General features: G+C 40.7%; 1 protein-coding gene across 1 annotated transcript in view; it reads left to right on the forward strand.

The window, feature by feature from the left end:
* The window catches only part of LOC128684142 (ATP-dependent translocase ABCB1-like), a 214,921-nt gene that overhangs the window by 84,365 nt on the left and 112,402 nt on the right, over window positions 1–18,154 (forward strand). Inside the window, exons 9-10 of the mRNA XM_070089690.1 lie at window positions 7,257–7,381; window positions 16,559–16,751. Of these exons, the coding sequence (XP_069945791.1) occupies window positions 7,257–7,381; window positions 16,559–16,751 (318 nt within the window). The remainder of the gene's footprint in view (window positions 1–7,256; window positions 7,382–16,558; window positions 16,752–18,154) is intronic.

The raw sequence follows: 18,154 nt of genomic DNA on the forward strand, positions 1-18,154 counted from the left end.
TATCTAGCTTATTTTTAAAACGACACTACGTTTTGGCTTCTATGACGGTACTCGGGAGTTTGTTCCACTCATCCACAACTCTATTACCAAACCAGTGCTTTCCTATATCCTTCCTGAATCTGAAATTTTCCGACTTAAAACCATTGCTGCGAGTCCTGTCTTGGCTGGATATTTTTAGCACCCTATTTACATCCCCTTCATTTATTCCCGTTTTCCATTTATACACCTTAATCATATCACCCCTAATTCTATACCATTCTAGAGAGTGCAGATTCAGGATCCGAAGTTTATCCTCATAGGGAAGGTTAGATTTCTGATACCTGATACATGGGATCAACTTTGTCATCCTTCTTTATACGTTTTCCAGAGCATTTATATCCATTCTGTAATACGGTGACCAGAACTGTGAAGCATAATCTAAATGAGACCTAACCAAAGAAATATAGAGTTGAAGAACAACCTGAGGACTCCTATTATTTATGCTCCTTGATATGAAGCCAAGGATTTTGTTCGCTGTATTGTGAACACTTGTGCACTGTTGTCTTGGTTTCAGATTACTGCTAACCAGAAATCCCAAATTCTTTTCGCAATCAGTAATATTAAGATCTACATAATTTAGTTTATATGTGGCATGGTTATTTTCTTGTCCAGCGTTTAAAACTTTGCATTTGTCTATATTAAACTGCTTCTGCCACTTCTCCGACCACTGCATCAGTCTATTCAAATCTTCCTGGAGTGCTCTAATGTCCTCATTAGAATGAATTAGGCAACCCATTTTGGTGTCATCAGCAAACTTTCTTATGTCGCTATATATTCCCTCCCCAATTTAGTTTATATAAAAAGTGAACACCAAAGTACCCAACACTGACAATTCGCTGCCTGACCACGGTCGAGTGTGGTTGTGCTCTGCACCCCTCTGCTGTTTTCAGGTGAGCTACCTTGTATCAACATGGCGCTAAGTGTGAGGAGACGCGTAAATACCATTGGTATTGAGCTGCTTCGTGGGGCGATTTCACCCTCTTCAGCGCAGGTATTACTCCCAACAATCATTAGGGAGACCTATGGAATCCAAGACGATGAGGTGTATGGTGTAGCCCTGAATGGGGCTTACAGAATCTTCGTCAAACTGAATTCCACGTCCGTATACGAGTCTTTGGTGACGAGATTCCAAGACGTGAGTCTTGACGCTACTCCAGCTGTGAAGGTGCGTTTGATCGACGTATCTCGCCACTTTACGTGGGTTAAGATTCGTAATGTCCCATTTGAGGCAGATGAGGCTGACATCAGGAATGTTTTTGAGGCACATGGGACCGTACATCTGGCACAACAAGGCAAGTGGACGGCAGGTGCTTACATGGGCCGTCTGGAGGGAACCTTTTCCCTGAAGATGACTCTGAGACATCCCATACCGTCTTATGTCGTGTTGGAGGACTTCAGGACGCAAGTTATGGTATCATATACCGGACAGAGACGTACGTGCAGAATATGTGGGGCGTACGACCATATGGCGGCAGCGTGTGTGAAGCTGAGGAGGGCGCCTGCACAAACTGGTGAAGCACCAGTTAACAGCGCGATAGCTGTTGTTGAGAGCCCCACGCGAAAGCAAGGGCTTGGGCGCTTGTGGAGTGAAGAGGTGGAGGATTCCAAAGAGGAGACTGGCGTGTGTGAGGTAAGCTGTGACGTAAAAGGATCTGTTACTAAGCAAGGGAAAAGTACAGAAGTGCAAGTGCAGGAGGAGGTGCAGGCTCTAGAGGAAGAGCTCCGGGAAGTGTTAAGGACATTGACGCCGCCTGCAGAGGATGTTGTTCCTGAGCTGGTGAGAGGCACGGCGTTGCCTGTAGAGGAATGTAATGATAAAAACCATAGCAGGGTTAACGGGCCAACTAGTAAGCGTGAGTTGTGAACTGTGGAACGAGGCGTGGTGGAGGTTGAGGTACATCGTGAGGGAACCTCATTAGATAACATGGATGTGGAGGGCATCACGAGGAAGAGAGCGGCAGCGTCAGACTCAGATGATGTCCTGACGCCGGCGCAGAGGTCTGGGAGGAAGGAAGAGCACTGTCGAGGTAGTCACGATAAGAGGCATCGCAAAAAAAGGGGGGGGGGTTGATGGTGTGAAGCCTTGTGCTGGCTCTGGGGCAGGAGGCCCTGGGATGAATGAAGCGAGGAGGAAGGGTTGGAAACTATAAAGAGGCCTTAGGTGTATGACTGTGAACGTAAATGGACTGTGTAACAGTGTGAAGAGGGAATGGTTTCGAATGTTTCTGTATAAATATAGGGTGGATGTAGTGTTCCTGCAAGAACACAATTTCAAGGAGGGAAGAATGCTCGAGGTGGAAGGGTTTCGGGTCATGACTCTGCCATCTGTACGTCTGAAAGGTGGTGTGGGTATATTGATCAGGGAGGCGAGCCTGTTTGTGTTGCTAAGAAGTGAGGGGGGAGGGGGGGGAAGAGTATTGCGCGTGGATGGGTGGTGGATGGGGCAGAGGGTATCTTTTGTAAGTGTGTATGCACCAGCAGAAAATGATGTGAGGGTAAAAAGGGATTTTGTATGTGAAGAACTAGTTTTCTTCTTACGTGGTTTACCTGCGGTGGCCGTCGTTGGTGGGGACTGGAACTGTGTTATTAGGAGGGCTGACGTGGAACCAAAAGGGGCGGGGCACGTGTCGGCGGCCTTGCGAGATCTTTTGAGGGATATTCAGTTGTGGGATGCGGTTGGAGGAGGGGCGTGGGAGGTAGAGCACACTTTTGTAAGACGGGGTTACGCGGCTAGGTTGGATAGGCTGTATATATCTCAAGGGGTTTGGTTGACATTTTTCCGTACAATAGAAGTAGCCCGGTGGCCTGGTGGCTAAAGCTCCCGCTTCACACACGGAGGGCCCGGGTTCGATTCCCGGCGGGTGGAAACATTTCGACACGTTTCCTTACACCTGTTGTCCTGTTCACCTAGCAGCAAATAGGTACCTGGGTGTTAGTCGACTGGTGTGGGTCGCATCCTGGGGGACAAGATTAAGGACCCCAATGGAAATAAGTTAGACAATTCTCGATGACGCACTGACTTTCTTGGGTTATCCTGGGTGGCTAACCCTCCGGGGTTAAAAATCCGAACGAAATCTTATCTTATCTTATTCGGATCATCGGGCGGTAGTAGCAGAGGTATGGTGGGAGTCACTAGCAGGTATATCTAGGGGTTATTGGAAGTTAAATACAAGTGTGTTAGGTGATGAGGAGGGGATAGAGGGATTTGCAACGCTGTGGGAGGGGTTACGTGCAGAGATAAAAGGGGTAGAGGATGTGGTGGGATGGTGTGGCTAAAGAACGGATTAAGCAATATTACGTAAAGGAAGGGAAACGTATCAATTCTTTAAAATATGGGCTTGCTAACTATTTGGAGGATAGATTACGGGGTTGTTATGCGAGGGGGGCGGTGGCGGGCACTTATCCAATGGATGATATTATGGCAATTAAAGGGAGGCTGCGTGAGGTGCAGGATGAGAGGTTCCAAGCAGTGCGGGTACAGACGGGGGTGGAAGAGGTGTTATGGGGCGATAGACCTTCATCGTGCGTATTGCGTAGCCAGAAACAAAGACAGCAGGCAATGACTATACCATGGTTGGAGGTTCATGAGTCGATAGGAGGGTACAGGGAGGGGCAGGTCATACAAGCTACGGAAGGAATGGGGGCGTTTGCTGATAAGTGGTATGAGAAGTACTGGCAACGAAAAGGGGTAGAGGATGGGGTTTTAGAACAGGTGTGTGGGAGTGTGGTATGTCAGTTGCGTAACAGTGATAGGGAAGCACTGGGTGGGGAAATAACTGAGGGGGAAATATGGAGGGCTTTAAGTGGAATGCGAAAGGGCAAAGCACCAGGAATTGATGGACTCCCGGCAGAGTTTTATCAGCAGCATTGGGAATTAATGAGGCATTTTTTGGTTAGGTTATTAAATTGCATGAAGGAGAGAGGTGAGCTGGGTGAGAAGCAGGCAACGGCTGTCGTTGTATTGGTACCAAAGGGTAAGGGGCAGCATACGCTTCGGGATTACCGGGCGATCTCGTTGTTATGCGCAGATTACAAATTGTTTGCTAAGATTTTGGGAAATCGGGTCAAGTGTGTGGTGGGGCGGGTAGTATCAAAAACTCAGTTTGGTTTGCCAGGGAGGTCTATGGTGGAGGGGCATGGGTTACTTAGGGATTTCGTGGAGGCAAAAGGGGGGGAGGGGGGATGTTTGGTGGCGCTCGATTGGCAAGGGGCATACGATAGAGTGGATCGGAAAGCATTGAAAGCCATCCTCAGGGGTCAGGGGTTTGGGGAAGAAATAGTGGGTTGGGTTGAGGCGTTGTATGGAGGTGCAATGGCGAGGGTACAGATTAATGGTCGATTGGGTGGGAAGATTGTAATGGGTAGGGGACTTAGGCAGGGGTGTCCTATGTCACAATTATTGTTTGCGTGCGTACAGGACCCCTTTTATAGATTGATGGAGCAGCGTATGTGTCACGTAGAGGGACCAGGGTGTGAGGTTGCGAGGGTTTGGCCAGTTTTAATTGGGTATGTGGATGATACAACTGTTCTGATCAGGGAGGGGATGTCAATGGACACATTAGATGGGGTAGTACGAATGTTCGCAGGGGCAACTGGTATGAGGGTAAATTCAGATAAATCCATGGTTATGGGGTTAGGAGCTTGGGCAGGAAGGGTTGATTGGGGTAGTGCAGTTGTGAGGAAGCAGGCGAATTCGTTAAAAATTTGCGGTCTTATTTATGCAGACGATCTAACTGTGGCACGCATGGAAAACTCGAGTAGGATGGTAGAAAGGATTCAGGGACGCTTGGGAGCATTGCGACCTATAACATAGCTGAACCACTCGCCAAGAAACTTCTTCATCGCTATCCCACTTAAGAACATAGAACACTGCAGAAGGTCTACTCACAACTTGTCCAATACCCCTGCCAAGCTACCCAAGACTCTATAACTCCACCCGGTAGATCATCAGATGCAGCATTCTCCACCTGATCTCAACATTCTGAACATGACTATAAATACTCCCGTACCTTCCACCCCAGGTAGATCTGTGTGTGACTTGAAAAAGCCCACTGTGTGGGTGAAACGTTGTCAATAAAGGATCACATTATACTGCATATGTGTTTATATTTCCACTGTGTCGGTATTTGATACCATTTATTTCCATCATATTCAACACATGCTTGTTGTATGTTCCCTCTTCGTTACTTTTTCAATTGTCATTTCAATGTACTTTGTATAGCATTATACAACGGTATTGTTCTTTGCCATATGAAGTTTTTTTAGTTCATGTTATGTTCTAGGTTTTTTCATGTTAAGATGTACTTATAGACTGTCAGCACCCTGATATTGGTTTTTCATGGCAATGTTCTTGACGTAAGTTTTGGCTGTATGGTATACAGATATATCTAGCCAGTTTATAGACGCATTCCTTTTGTGTCTGAGATTTTTGTATACGGGTTTATTGTAACTGTAATGAGTCGGTTTTGAGATCTAAGCTGTTTTCTTTGTATGTTTATTTGTATTTTGGTATATGTAAATCTGTAATGTTAGGGCTAAGTATGTAGATGTTCTAGCAGGATTATGATGTTAGGTTTTGGTTTATTGATTAATGAGAAGGCTGGAAGTAATTGTTACATTTTCTCGTATATATTCTTTTCAATTGTAATGAGTCTTTGTCATATGTCATGTTATATGTAAAATTTATATGTAAGTTAGGTTTTGAGTCATTGAATGTTTATATATGTCAGTTCATGACCCTGTTACTGTGTTTATTTGTAGCTATGTTCTTGCCGTAAGTTATTGTTGTATGTTATACAGCTATATCTTGCGAGTATATAGGTGCAATCCATTTGTTAGTTTATTTTGTGTTGGGTTTCTTATGTCAATGGCCCAACCTTCAGGATTGAGATCCATACTGTTTCCTTTTATTTTTATTTTTATGTATACTGTATTGGTTTAAAAAAAAAAAAAAAAAAAAAAAAAAAAAAAAAAAAAAAAAAAAAAAAAAACACTGACCCCTGTGGAACACCACTCGTAACGCGCCCCGACTCTGGTTTCTTCCCATTGATGCAAACTCTGCTGCCTATCTGTCAACCAGGAAAAAAATTCTCCTCCTATTCCGTGTGCGTTAATTTTCATCTAAAGCCTTTGATGCGGAACTCTATCAAAAGCCTTATTGAAGTCCATATACACAATATCATATTCAATACCATGATCTACATCCTCAGATACCGTGGTGAAAAAAGTTAGTAAATTCGTAAAACAGGAACGCCCCTTTGTAAAACCGTGCTGAGATTCATTAATCAATTTATGCCTTTCAAGATGGATACGAACTGCCTCGGCAATTACTGATTCCATAAATTTCCCCACTATGGAGGTAAGGCTTATTGGTCTTTAGTTCGAAGCTAAGGACCTGTCTCCTGCTTTGTAAAGTGATATTACATTTTCCATTTTCCACTTGTCTGGCACTGTTTTATTCCGGATTTACGTTATTATTACATGCAAAGAAGAGCACTAAACCCGTAGGGGAACAAGGCCTGAGAGGGTATCGATTTTATACCAGATAAAGGACAGTAGCTCTATTTTTCTGAGACCAGATCCCTTTTCCATCATTAAGGCAACTTCCTCGATGGGCGTATTCAGAAAGTCTAAAAATTATTTTACAGAAAATAGAATGTGCATATTTTATTTCATGAAGACACCTTATAAGCAGTAAGTAGGTACCTAGGGCTTAACCTATACTGTATAGGATCATCGTCAAAATTTAAACCTATGTACGAAACCTAAATAAAAACTCACTTGCCGACCTTTGTAGGTTACATCTTAGAAAGGGGATCAAAGGACTCAAGTAGAAATACGCTACACTGATTGGTTTTCCTGGGTTTTCCTTTCCCACTAACTCTGGATTAATAATTCGAATAAAAAAAATATTTCGGTGATGCGTACACTGTAGATTAATCTCCGATAACTCAGTAAAGTCGGTGTGGCTCATTTCCGTTAGAGTCCTTATCGTGTGTCTCTTGTTTATGCATATGTATGTCGTCTTCAACTAATACTAACACTAGATAGTATAACACAAATGTCATACAAGATATTAAACCATCTTCTTGTATGTATATATGGTATATAATATTCTATGTAATTCAGATAATTGCCACAATATTTGCTCGTATCAGTGTATCGTTACTGGTAATAATAAAAAAATCACCTATCATTCTCCATTATTTCCATTTAAGTTCCAAGCCAACTTATCAGCGAGAGAGATGGAGGAGTACGCGCGTGCCGGCAGTATCGCTGAAGAGGTGATCTCTGCCATCAAGACTGTGGTAGCCTTCGGCGGCGAGCAGAAGGAAATAGAGAGGTAGGTAGGACTCTCCTCGGGGATGCCTGATGTATTCACGCTCCTCCCTGTCCTACAGAGCGCTTCCTTGTGCACTATTCAGACAGAGAGGGAAGGGGGTAAGGGCGACCCTTGATATTGGTGAAGGGCTCGAGATACTGGAAATCGCAGCCACCCTCCCCAGCCTAGGATCAAACTAGATTACTTCCCATTCCCCAGATTCTCTTCTTAGCACTGCGGGTTAAGCACTTCTTCGTTAATATTATAATAATCCTCACCATGAATGTTACCTTCCATTCCAAGATGCTTCTTTATTTGTATTTTCTGAGGTTTGAAAAAAAAAAAAACGTGTTATGATGTCAATATTGCTGCTGTTGTTTTTATACCCGAAATTTATCACTAAGTAATACAAAAATCTGTTACATATTTGCTCGCTGCCAAACATTGTTTTGTACACTTAATACCATCATCATTAATGACCACTCCAAAGTTTTATTAGTCATTTATCTCAGCTTTATGGTGCCCAAATATTTTATATTCATATTTAACAATAGTATCTCTAAACTACCTTAATTTACATTCCTCCACATTGAATTTTTTTCTGACCACAGTTCGAACTTATCCAGGTCCTTCTGAATACTACATTAGGTCACAGATGCTCCCTATTTTAATACAGTTATGTACTTCGAAGTAAGCTATTTTATATGTTCTATTTAGAGATCACCGGCTAAATCTTTGAAAAGGAATAAGTGTTCCAAAAGACGATTCCTGCGGAACTCCTCTTGTTACGTTCAGTCTCTCAGACAGTTACTCGTTCAGCATCATACGCAGGGTGACCCCCCATGGCCTGGTAGTCAACACTCTCGCTTGTTAGGTAAGACAAATATGCAACAGTTAGGTATCTTTCGAAACGTTTCGCCTACACAGTAGACTTCTTCACATTATTTCTTCTACTAGTGGCCTACATCTCACCTCCTGACAGTATACAAGGCTCCATACTGTCACTTCCAGACTATGGAACAATAATCTTCACCAGGCTGAGGGACTGACCACCTCAAAACTACATCTTCAAGGGTGATGGACTGATTGCATCATCTTCACATCTCTTCCGCTTCTATCAACTTTTCTCTACTCGACTGAAGAAGCCTACTGTGTAGGCGAAACGTTTCGAAATAAAGATACCTAACTGTTGCATGTGTCTTACCTAACAATATGTCAGTATTGTATACCATTTTAATAAACACTCTCGCTTCACACACTGAGTGTCCGTGGTTCGATCCCCGGCAAGGGTGAAAATATTGGGAGTGATTCCTTACACCTGTTGTCCCGTTCACCTAGCAAGTAGGTGCCTGGGTGTGGGTGGTATCCTGGGGGACAAAATTGAGGACCACAACGGAAATAAGACAGTCCCTCGATGACGCACTTTCTTCATTGGGTTATCCTGGGTGGCTAACCAACCGGGGTTAAAAATCCTAACAAAATCTAATCTCTGACGCCTCTTCCTATCGGTGAGCTAGTTATATTGATCTAGCATGACCTGAAGTTTGTCTCTTATACCATGTTAATTTATTTGGAGTAATTATCTGTTATGTTAATTTTATTGAATGGTTCCTGGAGAACTAGATATACTAGAAGAATGGTTCCTGGAGAACTAGATATACTAGAAGAATGGTTCCTGGAGAACTAGATATACTAGAAGAATGGTTCCTGGAGAACTAGATATACTAGAAGAATGGTTCCTGGAGAACTAGATATACTAGAAGAATGGTTCCTGGAGAACTAGATATACTAGAAGAATGGTTCCTGGAGAACTAGATATACTAGAAGAATGGTTCCTGGAGAACTAGATATACTAGAAGAATGGTTCCTGGAGAACTAGATATACTAGAAGAATGGTTCCTGGAGAACTAGATATACTAGAAGAATGGTTTCTAGAGAACTAGATATACTAGAAGAATGGTTCCTGGAGAACTAGATATACTAGAAGAATGGTTCCTGGAGAACTAGATATACTAGAAGAATGGTTCCTAGAGAACTAGGTATGCTAGAAGAATGGTTCCTAGAGAACTAGATATACTAGAAGAATGGTTCCTGGAGAACTAGATATACTAGAAGAATGGTTCCTAGATAACTAGATATACTAGAAGAATGGTTCCTGGAGAACTAGATATACTAGAAGAATGGTTACTGGAGAACTAGATATGCTAGAAGAATGGTTCCTAGAGAACTAAGTATACTAGAGAATGGTTCCTGGAGAACTAGATATACTAGAAGAATGGTTCCTGGAGAACTAGATATGCTAGAAGAATGGTTCCTGTAGAACTAGGTATACTAGAAGAATGGTTCCTGTAGAACTAGGTATACTAGAAGAATGGTTCCTGGAGAACTAAGTATACTAGAAGAATGGTTCCTGGAGAACTAAGTATACTAGTAGAATGCTTCCTGGAGAACTAGATATACTAGAAGAATGGTTCCTGGAGAACTAGATATGCTAGAAGAATGGTTCCTAGAGAACTAGATATACTAGAAGAATGGTTCCTGGAGAACTAGATATACTAGAAGAATGGTTCCTGGAGAACTAGATATACTAGAAGAATGGTTCCTGGAGAACTAGATATACTAGAAGAATGATTCCTAGTGAACTAGATATACTAGAAGAATGGTTCCTGGAGAACTAGATATACTAGAAGAATGGTGCCTGGAGAACTAGATATGCTAGAAGAATGGTTCCTGGAGAACTAGATATACTAGAAGAATGGTTCCTAGAGAACTAGATATACTAGAAGAATGGTTCCTGGAGAACTAGATATACTAGAAGAATGGTTCCTGGAGAACTAGATATGCTAGAAGAATGGTTCCTAGAGAACTAGATATACTAGAAGAATGGTTCCTGGAGAACTAGATATACTAGAAGAATGGTTCCTGGAGAACTAGATATACTAGAAGAATGGTTCCTGGAGAACTAGATATGCTAAAAGAATGGTTCCTAGAGAACTAAGCATACTAGAAGAATGGTTCCAGGAGAACTAGATATATTAGAAGAATGGTTCCTGGAGAACTAGATATGCTAGAAGAATGGTTCCTGTAGAACTAGGTATACTAGAAGAATGGTTCCTGTAGAACTAGGTATACTAGAAGAATGGTTCCTGGAGAACTAAGTATACTAGAAGAATGGTTCCTGGAGAACTAAGTATACTAGAATAATGGTTCCTGGAGAACTAGATATGCTAGAAGAATGGTTCCTAGAGAACTAGATATACTAGAAGAATGGTTCCTGGATAACTAGATATACTAGAAGAATGGTTCCTGGAGAACTAGGTATACTAGAAGAATGGTTCCTGGAGAACTAGATATGCTAGAAGAATGTTTCCTAGAGAACTAGATATACTAGAAGAATGGTTCCTGGAGAACTAGATATACTAGAAGAATGGTTCCTGGAGAACTAGATATGCTAGAAGAATGGTTCCTAGAAAACTGAGTATACTAGAAGAATGGTTCCTGGAGAACTAGATATACTAGAAGAATGGTTCCTGGAGAACTAGATATACTAGAAGAATGGTTCCTAGAGGACTAGATATACTAGACGAATGGTTCCTGGAGAACTAGATATACTTGAAGAATGGTTCCTGGAGAACTAGATATACTAGAAGAATGGTTCCTGGGGAACTAGATATACTAGAAGAATGGTTCCTGGAGAACTAGATATACTAGATGAATGGTTCCTGGAGAACTAGATATACTAGAAGAATGGTTCCTGTAGAACTAGGTATACTAGAAGAATGGTTCCTGGAGAACTAGATATACTTGAAGAATGGTTCCTGGAGAACTAGATATACTAGAAGAATGGTTCCTGGAGAACTAGATATACTAGATGAATGGTTCCTGGAGAACTAGATATGCTAGAAGAATGGTTCCTGTAGAACTAGGTATACTAGAAGAATGGTTGCTAGAGAACTAAGTATACTAGAAGAATGGTTCCTGCAGAACTAGGTATGCTAGAAGAATGGTTCCTGGAGAACTTGGTATACTAGAAGAATGGTTCCTAGAGAACTAGGTATACTAGAAGAATGGTTCCTGGAGAACTAGGTATACTAGAAGAATGGTTCCTAGAGAACTAAGTATACTAGAAGAATGGTTCCTAGAGAACTAGGTATGCAAGAAGAATGGTTCCTGGAGAACTAGATATACTAGAAGAATGGTTCCTAGAGATCTAGGTATACTAGAAGAATGGTTCCTGGAGAACTAGATATACTAGAAGAATGGTTCCTAGAGAACTAAGTATACTAGAAGAATGGTTCCTGGAGAACTAGGTATACTAGAAGAATGGTTCCTAGAGAACTAAGTATACTAGAAGAATGGTTTCTAGAGAACTAGGTATACTAGAAGAATGGTTCCTAGGGAACTAGATATACTAGAAGAATGGTTCCTAGAGAACTAAGTATACTAGAAGAATGGTTCCTAGAGAACTAAGTATACTAGAAGAATGGTTCCTGGAGAACTAGATATGCTAGAAGAATGTTTCCTAGAGAGCTAAGTATACTAGAAGAATGGTTCCTAGAGAACTAAGTATACTAGAAGAATGGTTCCTGGAGAACTAAGTATACTAGAAGAATGGTTCCTAGAGAACCAGGTATACTAGAAGAATGGTTCCTAGAGAACTAGGTATACTAGAAGAATGGTTCCTAGAGAACTAAGTATACTAGAAGAATGGTTCCTTGAGAACTAAGTATACTAGAAGAATGGTTCCTAGAGAACCAGGTATACTAGAAGAATGGTTCCTAGAGAACTAGGTATACTAGAAGAATGGTTCCTAGAGAACTAGGTATACTAGAAGAATGGTTCCTAGAGAACTAAGTATACTAGAAGAATGGTTCCTGGAGAACTAGGTATGCTAGAAGAATGGTTCCTAGAGAACTAGATATACTAGAAGAATGGTTCCTAGAGAACTAGATGTACTAGAAGAATGGTTCTTGGAGAACTAGGTATGCTAGAAGAATGGTTCCTAGAGAACTAGATATACTAGAAGAATGGTTCCTAGAGAACTAGATATACTAGAAGAATGGTTCCTGGAGAACTAGATATACTAGAAGAATGGTTCCTAGAGAACTAAGTATACTAGAAGAATGGTTCCTGGAGAACTAGGTATGCTAGAAGAATGGTTCCTAGAGAACTAGATGTACTAGAAGAATGGTTCCTAGAGAACTAGATATACTAGAAGAATGGTTCCTGGAGAACTAGATATACTAGAAGAATGGTTTCTAGAGAACTAAGTATACTAGAAGAATGGTTCCTGGAGAACTAGGTATACTAGAAGAATGGTTCCTAGAGAACTAAGTATACTAGAAGAATGGTTCCTAGAGAACTAGGTATACTAGAAGAATGGTTCCTAGAGAACTAAGTATACTAGAAGAATGGTTCCTGGAGAACTAGGTATACTAGAAGAATGGTTCCTAGAGAACTAAGTATACTAGAAGAATGGTTCCTGGAGAACTAGGTATACTAGAAGAATGATTCCTAGAGAACTAGGTATACTAGAAGAATGATTCCTAGAGAACTAAGTATACTAGAAGAATGGTTCCTGGAGAACTAGGTATACTAGAAGAATGGTTCCTAGAGAACTAAGTATACTAGAAGAATGGTTCCTAGAGAACTAGGTATACTAGAAGAATGGTTCCTAGAGAACTAAGTATACTAGAAGAATGGTTCCTGGAGAATTAGGTATACTAGAAGAATGATTCCTAGAGAACTAGGTATACTAGAAGAATGATTCCTAGAGAACTAAGTATACTAGAAGAATGGTTCCTGGAGAACTAGGTATACTAGAAGAATTGTTCCTACTGAACTAGATATGCTAGAAGAATGGTTCCTAGAGAACTAGGTATACTAGAAGAATGATTCCTAGAGAACTATACTAGAAGAATGGTTCCTAGAGAACTAAGTATACTAGAAGAATGGTTCCTAGAGAACTAGGTATACTAGAAATGGTTCCTAGAGAACTAAGTATACTAGAAGAATGGTTTCTAGAGAACTAGGTATACTAGAAGAATGGTTCCTAGAGAACTAAGTATACTAGAAGAATGGTTTCTGGAGAACTAGGTATACTAGAAGAATGGTTCCTAGAGAACTAGGTATGCTAGAAGAATGATTCCTAGAGAACTAGGTATACTAGAAGAATGATTCCTAGAGAACTAGGTATACTAGAAGAATGATTCCTAGAGAACTAGGTATACTAGAAGATTGGTTCATAGACAACTAAGTATACTAGAAGAATGGTTTCTGGAGAACTAGGTATACTAGAAGAATGGTTCGTAGAGAACTAGGTATACTAGAAGAATGATTCCTAGAGAACTAGGTATACTAGAAGAATGATTCCTAGAGAACTAGGTATACTAGAAGAATGGTTCCTAGAGAACTAGGTATACTAGCAGAATTATTCCCAGAGAACTAGATATATTAGAAGAATGACTCCTAGTGAACTAGGTATACTAGAAGAATGACTCCTAGTGAACTAGGTATACTAGAAGAATGGAGATATTTCAGTTCACAAATTTTTAAAATATATTAAGGAATTCTAATAAAGTCATTAGGCAGAAATTTATTACGAAATCCATATTAATTGTTGTTTAATAAGTTGTGTTTCGGAACATTTAAAATTTGATATTTTTCATTAGTTTACCTTATGAATAACGCGGTAGTGTGAAGCCTAGTTTGTCTCTCTTAATGTTGGAGTAACATTTTCTTGCTTACTTCTTTCTAGTTATTTATGAAATATTATTGTTAGTTGCTTTAGAATGTATTGTCTTGTAAGATTTTAACTGATAGTTTGTCTGACCGGGTTAATGTGACCGGGTTACTCTGTTTCTTTAGGTATTTCAACTTACCAAAATTACTAAATTTTGCTGATTAATTATTACCTTACTTTAAGATCCTATAAATAAATTTTGTAGAGTTTGTGGAAAATTTTGAATTTTCCTAAGTTCAGCATGTGTAAATTTGAATAATAATGATACAAAAATTGCGTAATAAAATGTGATGCTGATTTGATCCTTTCGAGAAATTTCGTGTGAGATGGGGGAAGTAGAACAGCTGCTGAGTGACGCAGACAGGAGAGACGCCATAATGAATTTAATGTGTGAATACTGGTCTGAATCTGAATTGTGCAGTGTAATCAGGCGTCTTCGAAGCTCAGTTGGTGTATATCGGCCTAAGTCTGTAATTTAGAAAATGCTGACACGTTCCTGCTGAAGAATTGGGTTAAATAGTGTGGAAAACCCTTACAATTCGCAACAAGGACGGAAAAATAGAGGACACCAATTCTTCCAAGGAGCCCATCTTAGTTAAGTGATGCTTACTCATAATGTACAGTAGTTTTTGAGCTGGCCATCATAAATTCTAGCTGTTAGGATAATGTTAGGGTGTGTTCCATCAGCATTAAGTGTCTTCCTGTGACAAAAGGTAAGCTAATGTGTATAAAATTTATTGTTCTAAAGATATGATTAGGAAAAAACCTTCCCTAGTCTCTGCAAAAATATTACAATTAACCATTTCTAACATTCAGGTACTAAAATCATATACAGTCCACATTATTTCATAATTTATCATTATTGGTATTAATGTTTAATATTGTAATTATTAATTTAATGTTATGTCTAGCTTTTTTTGTGAGAGTGGTAGGGAGTGGGCATCGAGGGAGTTACAGTTTGGTGACCTACTGTGACTAAGTCCCACTTACCTCACCCAAATTACTTGCAGGTAATAATTCAGGTAATACCCTGTAAACCTCCTGTAGATAATTTCCCTCATAATTAATTAAAGAGTTAGTATGTTTGTGTCACTTTCAGTTGTGATTACTGAGTTGAAGATCGTGTTGAGTGCAAGGAGTGTCTTGATGCATATTTATTATTATTATTATTAAAGATTCGCCGGTATTCTCCCGGCCCGGGCCTTTTCCAAGTGGTGGCCTGGCCTTGGCTCCCTGTCTTGTGAGTGTCTGAGACCTAAGTCTACCATGGGAGGAGGTACAAGTATCCCCTCATCTTTGGGACCAACTGTCCCCAGACCTAGCCACAAGCTAGGCCTCTCTGGTCTGCCATCCCCGCCCCAAGGGGGCTAATGGGAATGACAGGCTTGTGAGCTGCAAGCTCCGGCTCAGGCACCTACCCTACCCTAGAAGGGCTAGGCATTGTGTTGATGTCTTGATGCATATTATTATTTAAGATTCGCCGGTATTCTCCCGGCCCGGGCCTTTTCCAAGTGGTGGCCCGGCCTTGGCTCCCTCTTTAGGGAGTGTATGAGACCTAAGTCTCCCATGGGAGGAGGCACAAGTACCTCCTCATCTTTGGGACCAACTGTCCCCAGGCCTAGCCACAAGCTAGGCCTCTCTGGTCTGCCATCCCCGCCCCAAGGGGGCAAATGGGAATGACAGTCTGATGAGCTAAAAGCTCGGGCTCAGGCACCTACCCTACCCTAGAAAGGCTGGGCATGGTGTCGATGTCTTGATGCATAATGTTGGTATTAACAACTTTGTGGCTAAACTCCTTAAAGTTTATGTTTAACCAATTATAAACTTTTCTCATATATTCTTGCACCAGAAATAGCTTAAAGAATCCCAACAAATAAATAATTAGATTTCTCTTCCTTTCCTAACGACATAAACTAACACTAAGTCTATATTATTATTTTCTGCGTAAAAGGGGCTTTAAATATTTTTGTTCCCTCATGTTTAACCTTAACCTTGACGGTACATCATAGAAAATGGATTTTTATGTCACATTATCAGTCTCGCACCGACTATAATAGTCTGGTGACTGATTGTTACTCGCGTAAACCCCCTCAAGGGAGGTTCTTTGACCCTGGTGAGGGGCTCTTGATCAAGGGAATTGGATCTGTGCTCCTGTTCACTGAAATGAGCCTGAATGCCTTCCATTCCCCCCACATGCGCTGTATAATCTTACGGGTTTAGCGCTCCCCATGATTATAATAATAATACTCTTGTAAAGTCATTAAATTAGCGTCGTTGTTTGTCAGCCTGTTAACGTCTTGTGTTGCTCATTCCTCCTGTCAAAGGATTGTTTAGTGACCCTCAAGCGCGCCCGGGCTAAAACATTTTAGAGGTTTTACCAAAGACGTTTACAAAATCCTGAATTCCTGTTCTTCAACGGTCCCTGAATCACCGATTTACTCTCCTCCTTTATCAAGATATGAGAGTAACCTGGTGCACGCGCTGAAGGCGGGTCAAAAGAGAGGTCTGGTGTCTGGAGCCGGGATGGGCTTGGTTTGGTTTCTTATCTACGCCGCTTACTCCCTAGCCTTCTACTACGGCACTGGTCTCATCCTAGATGCCAGACCTCCTGAGGGCAACGGTTCCTTCAATCCGTCAAACCTTCTGATAGTAAGTATTCCTTCCAGAGTTAAGAGTTCCTGAGAGAGACGGGTTCGTCAACTCTTCTAACCGCCTGATAATAAGAATTCTTGGTAGTGTCCCGACGCTCTGAGAGCGACGGTTCCTTCAGACCCGATACAGGTAGGTTCGCAAGCACGGGTCCTGGCCCGGATCTTCTCCATGCGATGACCCTTCAAAACGTCGAAGCTCCATATAGTAAATATTCCTTCTCCTCAACCCTTCCCCAAGCAATAGTTAACTAGAGTTAAAAATTTGAAGCCGATTAGGCAAAGCATTCAGAAGCTGTCTTAGACGGGACGAGAAAATAGTATCTAGCAATAGGATGATTCTGCCATCATGGTCTCCAGTATTTAAGGCTTCACTAAACTCACGAAATTTAAAAATGTATTAAAAACACGAATTTTTAATATTTCTCAATTTTTATTTTGCAATATTGGAAGAAAAAAAATTGATTCTGAGATTTTAAAGAAAGTCCAGTTTGACAGGGAAAAAACTAATTATTAAAAATTAAAAAAAGGCAAAAAAACAAAAACAAAAATATTTCACTGAAAAATTTGGACAGACTGGTTATTATTTTTGACATAAGATGCATCAGCCTTTAAATACTGAAGCCATTCGAAAATTTTGACTCAAATAATTTTAAATGAATGATTAAGCCTGAGCTTTCTACCACCTGCAGCTCACAAAACTGCCATCCCCACGAGCCCCTTTGGGGCGGGGCAGATGGCAGACCAGAGGCCTAGCTTCTCCCTGCGAGCCCCGTGAGGGCGGGGACTGTGGGACCGGGGTACACTTGGTCCCAAAGATGAGGGGGTACTTGTACCTCCTCCCATGGGAGACTTAGGTCTCGAGACACTCCCCAGACAGGGAGCCAAGGCCGGGTCACCACTCTTCAAAAAGACCCGGGCCGGGAGAGTACCGGCGAATAATAATAAAAAAAAATGAATGATTAAATGGAAATCAAAATTTATTTACGATATGCATCGTGCATTTACTTCATAATTTCATCACAGTGAATCTTCCTCTTTGGATAAATTAAATAAATCTATTTCGACTTTTTTTTATTATAAAAACAATAAAACTAAAAAAAAATATACAGGTTCTTTCTTTACGTCTCTTCTGCTTGTGTGGAAAATAGGTTGTAAACATTTAGTGTAAATTATAAAACATTTAACGAATGTGTGTTGAATTATTTTGGTGAGTTAGATTATAAATCTCTCTAAGAACTGATGTACAGTAATGGGAAAAAAATACATTGATCACTTAACATATGACACAGATTTCAGTGTTCTTTTACGAGTAACACAATAAATGAAAAACTTTCCTTTTTATCTGAAAGCGTACTTCAAAATATATATTTAGAAAATTGATACGACTTTTTCTTAAACGAA

The sequence above is a fragment of the Cherax quadricarinatus genome, chromosome 2 (assembly GCF_038502225.1).
Source record: "Cherax quadricarinatus isolate ZL_2023a chromosome 2, ASM3850222v1, whole genome shotgun sequence".
NCBI classification, from domain to species: Eukaryota; Metazoa; Arthropoda; class Malacostraca; order Decapoda; family Parastacidae; genus Cherax; species Cherax quadricarinatus.